A 10,791-nucleotide genomic window follows, 5' to 3' on the forward strand; every position below is an offset into this window, starting at 1 on the left:
GATCATGTCTCCAGCAGACATTCTACGGATTGTCCCATGTTAACCCTGGATCTGGACATGCCCGTACTGGTTTCTGAACCCTATTTGAACTCTATTCTCTGCTTGGAGTTGTTGGTCTGTACTCTAGGTAAGCCTGTGTTGTTAATAATAAATTGTTTGTCTACATCTACCAGTCTGTCTATTGTGGCTGGGTCCTACCTCTCAGTTAGCTATCTCTTTTTAGGAACATGAAGTCATGGTCTTTGGGACTAGTATAAACCAGTCTCATCTGTAAATAAGCAGGAACACAGAACAGCTGAACAGTAAATGCAAACACTCCTAACACAATTAAGTCAGGATGTACAGAAGTATACCTCAGATTTGTCATGTCAGTACTATAACATCGTCAAACTTCCAATTCTAGGAAGATGGAATGTTGTGCTAGATGTCAGGACATCTTTTGACCTGCACATCATCAAATCAGTGCTTCCTGGCAGTTTGATATTACCTTGTAGTGAAAGAGAAAGAGACCACAGAAGAGGCTGTATAGGTCAGCTGTAAGCAGAGAGAGATTGACTGAGGTGGCACTCGTCCTCTTCACCACCACTGGCATGAAGCTGTACAGGATGAACATGAAGGCACTGAAACCAACATAGAGAAGACCTGTAAACACACAGAAACACACATGAATAATTTGAATTGCTTGTAAATTACATTCTGTGGTACAGTGGGTACGGAAAGTATTCAGACCCCCTTAAATTTTTCACTCTTTGTTATATTGCAGCCATATGCTAAAATCATTTAAGTTCATTTTTTTTCCTCATTAATGTACACACAGCACCCCATATTGACAGAAAAACACAGAATTTTTGACATTTTTGCAGATTTATTAAAAAAGAAAAACTGAAATATCACATGGTCATAAGTATTCAGACCCTTTGCTGTGACACTCATATATTTAACTTAGGTGCCGTCCATTTCTTCTGATCATCCCTGAGATGGTTCTACACCTTCATTTGAGTCCAGCTGTGTTTGATTATACTGATTGGACGTGATTAGGAAAGCCACACACCTGTCTATATAAGACCCTACAGCTCACAGTGCATGTCAGAGCAAATGAGAATCATGAGGTCAAAGGAACTGCCTGAAGAGCTCAGAGACACAATTGTGGCAAGGCACAGATCTGGCAAAGGTTACAAAAAAAAAAAGAATTTACCACCATGCTTCACTGTTGGGACTGTATTGGACAGGTGATGAGCAGTGCCTGGTTTTCTCCACACATACCGCTTAGAATTAAGGCCAAAAAGTTCTATCTTGGTCTCATCAGACCAGAGAATCTTATTTCTCACCATCTTGGAGTCCTTCAGGTGTTTTTTAGCAAACTCCATGCAGGCTTTCATGTGTCTTGCACTGAGGAGAGGCTTCCGTCGGGGCACTCTGCCCTAAAGCCCCGACTGGTGGAGGGCTGCAGTGATGGTTGACTTTTTACAACTTTCTCCCATCTCCCGACTGCATCTCTGGAGCTCAGCCACAGTCATCTTTGGGTTCTTCTGTACCTCTCTCACCAAGGCTCTTCTCCCCCGATAGCTCAGTTTGGCCGGACGGCCAGCTCTAGGAAGGGTTGTGGTCGTCCCAAACGTCTTCCATTTAAGGATTATGGAGGCCACTGTGCTCTTAGGAACCTTAAGTGCAGCAGAATTTTTTTTTTGTAACCTTGGCCAGATCTGTGCCTTGCCACAATTCTGTCTCTGAGCTCTTCAGGCAGTTCCTTTGACCTCATGATTCTCATTTGCTCTGACATGCACTGTGAGCTGTAGGGTCTTATGTAGACAGGTGTGTGGCTTTCCTAATCACGTCCAATCAGTATAATCAAACACAGTTGGACTCAAATGAAGGTGTAGAACCATCTCAGGGATGATCAGATGAAATGGACAGAGCCTAAGTTAAATATATGAGTGTCACAGCAAAGGGTCTGAATACTTATGACCATGTGATATTTCAGTTTTTCTTTTTTAATAAATCTGCAAAAATGTCAAACATTCTGTGTTTTTCTGTCAATATGGGGTGCTGTGTGTACATTAATGAGGAAAAAAATGAACTTAAATGATTTTAGCATATGGCTGCAATATAACAAAGAGTGAAAAATTTAAGGGGGTCTGAATACTTTCCGTACCCACTGTATGTCTGTTTATGTATCCAAGTTCTTTGTTTGTCTGTGTTTGTGTGTGCATGTGCATTTTCACCTATCTGCCAGTCCCAAGGTACCTTCAGTAGCTCCTTGTGCTCCATGATGGCTCTGCAACAAAGCACAAACACATTAGATTGAGGCTCAATCCCATTTCTTATATTAACCCCTACCTACCCCTCATTTTTGACTACTCCCACAATTTTGAGTTTGAGTTAACCCTCAAAACAGAGTTGCAAGGAGTAGTGGTTGAAATCTTCCCCTATGAAATGGGACAATCCTTCAAAACCTTTATACATCATCTGTAGTTAATAATAATAAGGATAATCACCTTTATTTGGCCACGTATGGTACACCCAAGAAATATGTTTCCGGTACAGAACCGAGGCAGCCATCTGCGGTGCCAACTCAACCGATGGCTCTAACAATTCAGTTCAGTGTCTTGCCCAAGAACACTTTAACAAGTAGACTGCAGGCACCAAGATTCAAACCTCTGATCTTCTGGTTGGGAGACGACTGCTCTACCTACTGAACCACAGTCACCTTTGTTAATGATAATGGTTGTGTAAACAGAGTTGTTGTTGGAATTTTTGATTTCCAGAGTGCCATGGTCAGCTGCAGCAGTTTAGTTTCCATGATCTCTTCGCATCAGTTTGTGAACTTCAACAGCAAATAAGAAAAATGTAAGGAAAAATGTTTTTGACACCAGGGAATGTTGGTGTAGTTTGAAATGTGTAGCATCAGCAGTAGGCAACTTTTATTTTATTTAGCCTCATACCGCTTGGTTTTGAGTCTGCCTCTGAAAGTGCTCTGTTTGAAGAGCAGAATCTGGTTATCCCTACCGAAAGAGGCATGCAAAATGGAGTGGTGGAATGGAGTAGGGCTAAGTGGCATGGGCAAGGGGTGAATTGGGATTGGGTCTTTGCACTGAGATTTTAAAAAGTAACAGTGGCAGTAAAGATATCTGACAATGCTGATACCAAATTTAAGTAGATAATTCTATCATTATTTACTTTAGTGTCATGTGCCAACACAGTGGAGGGCGGCCAACTTAACTTTACTTCCACACAAGTCAATAATTTTGTTGATAGTGCTGCAGCCTCCATGCAAACGACACTTGATACTGTTGCCCCTCTGAAAAAGAAGGCAGTGAAACCCCATGGTACAGCTCACAGCTCCACTCCCTAAAGCAGGCATCAGAATAACTGGAAAGGGGGTTGTGCTCCATTAAGTCAGAAGAGTGTTTCCTAGCCAGGAAAGATAGTTTAATAACATATAAAAAAGCCCTTTGTTGTGCCAGAACCGCATATTATTCATCCATTGATAGAGGGAAATAAGAACAACCCCAGGATTTTTTTCAGCACTGTAGCCATGCTGACAAAGACACACAGTGCTGTTGAACTTAATATTTCCTTAGATCTCATTAAACTGTAAATATACTTAATGACTTGCCACCATTGCCCAGCTCTAATGAGGTATGTCTCTCCCCCGACACAAACTCACAGCTGGATGCCGCTGAAGAAGGATCCAAAGAGTCCCATCATGCCAAGGAACTCCACACGGCTCAGGTTCTTCACGATGAACTCCTCGCAGACGTTGGAGATCCCGTACAGGGTTGCTCCTCCCAGAACCAAAAGATCCCCAAACAGTTTCTGCTCTCCTAGACAAATTAAGGAGAACAAGAGGAAAGGAAAAAAAAGGAGCAATACTTATTTGGCAAGTTCCTCGTGTCTGAGTGTGTATTTGTACAGACATAGAAAATGTTTGTTTTACAATGTCAAACAAAATATTATTTGTATCTCTGGGCTTAGATGAGCTAACTGCAATCAAATGCACATTTGTAGCACTGTGCACTATAAGAGTATGAGTGTGTGAATACTCACCAAATCCTTGCTGCCGACCAAGTAGGATGTCAGCTCCTACCATGCACCCGATACCCAGAAGACACAGTCCTACCCCAACAAAGTGAACAGCTTTGTACCTCACCAAGAGAAAGAACCAGGAAAGCAGCAGGACCACTGGGATGACAAAACAGTCTAACAGCTGAAAGGAAGGGCAGAAACACATAGAACAAAAACATACACAGTGACTTCAGTTGTTTCTTATTCCTAGGTGGGTTTATCACTTTGGCAGAGCATCAGACTGGTGACCAGCAACAGAACTGCTAACCATGCCATGCTGTGCTTCTCTCAGAGGTTGCGGGTGTCCGCTGACCTCCACAGGAGGACTGGAGTGCTACAAAGGGACTCAAATGGCTCTATTTTCCTGTGAAAGGGCACAGCACTTAACTTGTGTCTAACTCCAGGTGCAAGGCACATTTGGACATTTTTAACAATGTTGTGCAAATTTGGTGACCACAGATGCAGTGCACTTTCTTGTCAGACATTACCAGGCTCATTGTGGAGGACAGGCGGAATATATTATTATAGGAAGGAATACTGTACATGGTGAGTAGGTGGAGTCTGGACTGGCTTTAGTTATGTCCAATCACATCAGCTCCTCTGATCCCTTTTAAAGAGCATGACAAGAACCTGACTGATGTCAGGACATGGACACATACAGTGCCTTGCGAAAGTATTCGGCCCCCTTGAACTTTGCGACCTTTTGCCACATTTCAGGCTTCAAACATAAAGATATAAAACTGTAATTTTTTGTGAAGAATCAACAACAAGTGGGACACAATCATGAAGTGGAACGAAATTTATTGGATATGTCAAACTTTTTTAACAAATAAAAAACTGAAAAATTGGCCGTGCAAAATTATTCAGCCCCCTTAAGTTAATACTTTGTAGCGCCACCTTTTGCTCCGATTACAGCTGTAAGTCGCTTGGGGTATGTCTCTATCAGTTTTGCACATCGAGAGACGGAAATTTTTGCCCATTCCTCCTTGCAAAACAGCTCAAGCTCAGTGAGGTTGGATGGAGAGCATTTGTGAACAGCAGTTTTCAGTTCTTTCCACAGATTCTCGATTGGATTCAGGTCTGGACTTTGACTTGGCCATTCTAACACCTGGATATGTTTATTTGTGAACCATTCCATTGTAGATTTTGCTTTATGTTTTGGATCATTGTCTTGTTGGAAGACAAATCTCCGTCCCAGTCTCAGGTCTTTTGCAGACTCCATCAGGTTTCCTTCCAGAATGGTCCTGTATTTGGCTCCATCCATCTTCCCATCAATTTTAACCATCTTCCCTGCCCCTGCTGAAGAAAAGCAGGCCCAAACCACGATGCTGCCACCACCATGTTTGACAGTGGGGATGGTGTGTTCAGGGTGATGAGCTGTGTTGCTTTTACGCCAAACATAACGTTTTGCATTGTTGCCAAAAAGTTCGATTTTGGTTTCATCTGACCAGAGCACCTTCTTCCACATGTTTGGTGCGTCTCCCAGGTGGCTTGTGGCAAACTTTAAACGACACTTTTTATGGATATCTTTAAGAAATGGCTTTCTTCTTGCCACTCTTCCATAAAGGCCAGATTTGTGCAGTATACGACTGATTGTTGTCCTATGGACAGAGTCTCCCACCTCAGCTGTAGATCTCTGCAGTTCATCCAGAGTGATCATGGGCCTCTTGGCTGCATCTCTGATCAGTCTTCTCCTTGTATGAGCTGAAAGTTTAGAGGGACGGCCAGGTCTTGGTAGATTTGCAGTGGTCTGATACTCCTTCCATTTCAATATTATCACTTGCACAGTGCTCCTTGGGATGTTTAAAGCTTGGGAAATCTTTTTGTATCCAAATCCGGCTTTAAACTTCTCCACAACAGTATCTCGGACCTGCCTGGTGTGTTCCTTGTTCTTCATGATGCTCTCTGCGCTTTAAACAGACCTCTGAGACTATCACAGTGCAGGTGCATTTATACGGAGACTTGATTACACACAGGTGGATTCTATTTATCATCATTAGTCATTTAGGTCAACATTGGATCATTCAGAGATCCTCACTGAACTTCTGGAGAGAGTTTGCTGCACTGAAAGTAAAGGGGCTGAATAATTTTGCACGCCCAATTATTCAGTTTTTTATTTGTTAACTGCATGGGAGATTAACATATTAATCATTAACATAGCATAGCATTAGCATAAACAAATTGGAACCTATCTGATAAATAAGATTTGAACCAACTTAGTGTGGTTCCTTTAATCTCGATAACATGTTCAAGTCTCTGCAATAAGATGTTATGATCATATAGTGTCAAAAGCAGCACTGAGATCTAGGAAGACAAGTATAGAGATGAGTCCTTTGAGGCTTGGAGAAGATCGTTGGTGACTCTAAAACCAGACTGAAAATCCTCAAAAAAATCATTCTTGTGCAGGTGGTCACATAACTGCTTCGCAACAGCTTTTTCAAGGATTTTAGAACTAAAGGGGAGATTGGATATTGGTCTACAGTATAATTATCCAGAACACCTGGGTCAAGAGTAGGCTTTTTGAGTAAAGGTTTAATTACAGCAACCTTAAAAGCCTATGGAACATAGCCTGTTAATAGAGAGAGGTTGATCAAATGTAATATGTTGTTGATTAGGGCTAAGATGTCAGGATGGGGTCTAAGAGACATGTTGATGATTTAGATGAAACAGTTGTTGAGGTCAACTCAAGAGATATGTATGGGAGAGTAGCAGTCTAAATATAAATTAGGTCTCTTTGTCAGCCTGGCTACAGTGCTGAAAAAAAACCTGGGGTTGTTCTTATTTCCCTCTATCAGTGATGAATAATATGTAGTTCTGGCACTATAAATGTCTTTTTTTTATATGTTATTAAACTATCTTTCCAGGCTAGGAAACACTCTTCTGACTGACAATCATCGTCTCCTCTCTCCCGTAGTGTGTCCTCTCTCTCTCCCTGTACCTTTCTGCAGGTAGCCCTGGCTCTGGAGCGGCACATTTCTGATGAACAGTCACCGGCTACATCAACCTGCCAAGTGCTTGATTGTTTGTTGTTGTATCTTGTTGCTTTTCTTTTTTCTCTCTCTCTCCTCTAGCCACTCACCCCAAACAGTCGAGGCAGAAGGCCACCCAAAAAGAGCCGGGGTCTGTCAGAGGTTTCTTCTGTTAAAGGGAGTTTTTCCTCCCCACTGTCGCCAAGTGCTGCTTAAGGGGGATTTGTTGGGTTTTTCCTCTATAATAATAATAATAATAGTCAAGTCTATATCTTGCTTTGTAAAGTGTACTAAGATGACTTTTGTTGAATTACTCTAAGCCTAACCTAAACCTAAGTCTAACCTGAACCCTAAAACCAAGTCTTAACCTTCACAAAGCCCTTTGAAGTTGAATGTCTTCAGAACAATGGTATAAAACAAAAATTTGTCCACACTGCAATAAAAATGTATACACATACTGACCTGTACACTGGAGAGTGTAGTGTGCTGGTAAGCCTTAAGAGCCAAGTAGTTGGCCTCGATGTCTATGAAACCCAGAATCATATATTTCCACCAGCGCTGCTTCAAAATGGCCAGCAAATTTCCTTCACCTGGTACAACATTGAGAGGGAGACACACAGGGAAGATAATGAAAATGCTAAAGCATTGGTATATACAGTATATGTGTACACTACCTATGTGTGTGTGTGTGTGTGTGTGTGTGTGTGTGTGTGTGTGCAGTATCCTAGCTGTTTCTGTCACTGCACTCTTCTGATGATGTTCCTGGGATCTGTTGCAGCCACTCTCCCAGCTAAGGAATAACAGTCCCAAGCTTCTTCAGATTCTCATACCCCTTTCTGAAGTTGCTGTGACTTGGAACTGCTATGTCTATCACCACTACCTCCTTCTGTTCATTGTCTACTACCACAATGTCTGGTTGGTTGGCCAGTACCTTCCTGTCTGTCGGGATCTGGAAGACCCACAGGATCTTAGCCCTGTTATACTCCATGACCTTCTGAGGAGTCTCCCATCTGGACATGGGAGGGTCTAGCACATACTCAATGCAGTTGCTGCCAGTCACATGGTTGTGCCATCTAGCAGATGCTGTTCTTGCCTGCATTTTACATCCTGTCACTATCTAATGGACTGTCTCTGAGGCTTCTTTGCACAGTCTGCACTTGGGGTCATGTCTGGTGTTGTAGACCCCTGCTTGGTTGATCTGGTACTCGGCACCTGTTCTTGTGCTGCTATGATCTGTGATCAGTGCCTCACTGCTGTCTGATAGGCCAGCCTTTTCCAGCCACTGATAGGATTACCCAGTGCCAGCCACCTCAGTTATCTGTTGGTGGTACATTCCATGCAGGGTGTTGTCTTGCCATGGCGCTTCCTCTGTTTGATCTTCATTCTATGCCTGCTGCTGTCTCAGACATTCTCTCAACAGGTCATCTCTGGCTGCCATCTTGCAGATGTACTCCTGGATGCTAAGTTTTATCCAGGACAGCGACTTTGACACTCACCAGCTCATCACCACCACTCATCCAGCTGCACTTCTATATATGACATCCCATTGTCCTCACTGTAGATCTGTTTCAGGTGGATCCATGAGTCACTGTCTCATACATACAACTTGATGTCATCCATGTTCATCCATGAAGAGGGGGGTGGCTGATAGTAGCTGCACATTTGAACTTCTATCCATAACCATACATACACACATGCATGCTCATCAACGTTCCCGTTAGCCGGTATTACCGGTTTTTGAATGGTAAAATTCATAAAAAATGTATAAATTAAAAATTTGCCATTCAAAATATCTGGTAATAATGCTGACATTTATGGGTTTAGCAAGTTGTATCCTGACCAGGCTACGCTAGCTAAAACTGACTGTGTTCTGTCTATGTCCAGAATGCCAGCAGAGAGACATCTCTGCATGTGGCAGGGTGCAAAGACTCACAGAGCAGTTTCCATGGTGACAACATAAGCAGATGCATGTGCCTATCATTGGTAGAAAGCGTCCAAAATGAATGTGATTATGAAAAGTTGTTTTTGTGGCTAAAACTGCATGAATGACAAAACTAAAGACTGGAAAATGTTTTTGTCCCAAGAAGGAAGGCCATGTCATGTTTATATTATTCCAGATAAAATATCTGGCATATCGACTCACTTTTCATAGACCTGTGTCAATAATACTGATCAAGTTTATCAGCAGTGAAGCTGACTGTTTGCATAGCAATTGCCTGTGTTTTTGCATTAACATAGCACATCTGCAAACAACATGATGATAATGTGTCATGCTAACGTTAACTGTGTGAGGAGGTTTCTGTGCTTTTAAGTTGAACCCATGCTGTCACTTGATGTAGCCAACACATAGTTCATTTCTCTAACTGTGGAGCTAACTTTGTGTGGAGGCTTGTTTAGAATAATTCTGATCACAACTGCTAGTTGTCTCAGTAGAGTTAGCTGAATTAAAGGTGGCATGTGTGATTAAACAATGTAGGCTAATGGTGCTATAATGTTACAAAGGCATGTTACATTACTATCAAGTCACCTCAAAACAGCAATTTCACATGTTTCCAGCCAGCTAAACACAGTGCTATCATTTTGGATACACAGTATTTGCACTGTATAACTACTGGGTATACATGGCCCTGATAAGCTGCTCTCAAATTCACTTCTTGTAGGGACTTCACATTGAATTCATTCACATTAGAATTCATTTACTGGAGACTTAACCTAAACTTATCTAAAATTCTGTGATTAACAGGTTTCAGTCATGTGCATATGCACACACACACATATAGTTTCTGGCTGTACCTTGCCTGACCGCCAGTGTGGTTGTGTAGACAAGAAACAGCAGGATGTAGTTGAGAAAGCTCTGGAACACTGGTGTGTTAGCGTGGAAGTCATTAGCCAGGTACTTGCTGATCAGACTGATAGCACAGATTAACAAGGACAGGACCTGACCCAGGGCCAGGGTCACCAACAGGTCCCTGAAGAGGACAGAAGAGATAGAGAAAGGCTCATCAGTGTTTTATTAAGGATGATTTTGCTTCTTGATCTTAAGGCAGTATACTATAATAATCTCAGTACTAACCAGTATTAGAACCTGACTGACACATGGCTGATAGCTTGTAGGAGCGGCACAAACCTAAATCATACAGTAGACTAAACACTCAACATTATCACCTTAAATGAAGGAGGACAGGGCCACTTTAGCATGAAGTACCCCACAACAGACACCTGAGTGAATATTTTGGGCCTTTACAGTGAGCTGCAGCTGTTTGTTAGCTGGTTAGTTATGACTCATTTTGCACAAATCTGAGCAACATGAGTTTATGTGCAGCACTTGTAGTGTTTGGTTAATTGTGACTGAAAGGTCAACCCAGTATCTGTCAAACTTTTTTATTCTTTGTGTATATGTACTGTATTGTGTTTGCATTCCGTTCCATTCGCTGCTTGTATGCAAGCTTGCTTTGTTCCATCTTCATAAAGGGATTATTACAGTAACATCCCTCTGTGGCGGCAACAATAACACAGTAACACACACACAGTGAAGTGGCCCTGATAAGCTGCTCTCAAATTCAACTTGCAGTCAAACAGCTAGTCCAGGAAAAAACAAGAGAGAACACCGACAAAATAAAAAAGATGGCAGGAAAAAGGTCAAGCTGTGTGTGTATTCTCATCCAAAGAGTGTGTCTGACTACAAAGGGAGTTTGCATAAACACTGAAGGTAAGGCAGGTGGATAGAGGTGGATGAGGCAGCAGAGACTGGACAGGA

At 42.2% G+C, this 10,791-nt stretch overlaps 1 protein-coding gene across 2 annotated transcripts in view; it reads right to left on the reverse strand.

The window, feature by feature from the left end:
• Positions 1–10,791, reverse strand: part of slc35f1 (solute carrier family 35 member F1) — a 20,099-nt gene that overhangs the window by 8,508 nt on the left and 800 nt on the right. For both annotated transcript variants that reach the window (XM_020611508.1, XM_020611507.1), the window contains exons 2-7: positions 9,828–10,003; positions 7,497–7,624; positions 4,048–4,207; positions 3,668–3,824; positions 2,223–2,275; positions 488–642 (exon numbers count right to left, since the gene is read on the reverse strand). In XM_020611508.1, the coding sequence (XP_020467164.1) occupies positions 488–642; positions 2,223–2,275; positions 3,668–3,824; positions 4,048–4,207; positions 7,497–7,624; positions 9,828–10,003 (829 nt within the window). The remainder of the gene's footprint in view (positions 1–487; positions 643–2,222; positions 2,276–3,667; positions 3,825–4,047; positions 4,208–7,496; positions 7,625–9,827; positions 10,004–10,791) is intronic.

The sequence above is a fragment of the Monopterus albus genome, unplaced genomic scaffold, assembly GCF_001952655.1.
Source record: "Monopterus albus unplaced genomic scaffold, M_albus_1.0 scaffold114.1, whole genome shotgun sequence".
Taxonomy (NCBI): domain Eukaryota; kingdom Metazoa; phylum Chordata; class Actinopteri; order Synbranchiformes; family Synbranchidae; genus Monopterus; species Monopterus albus.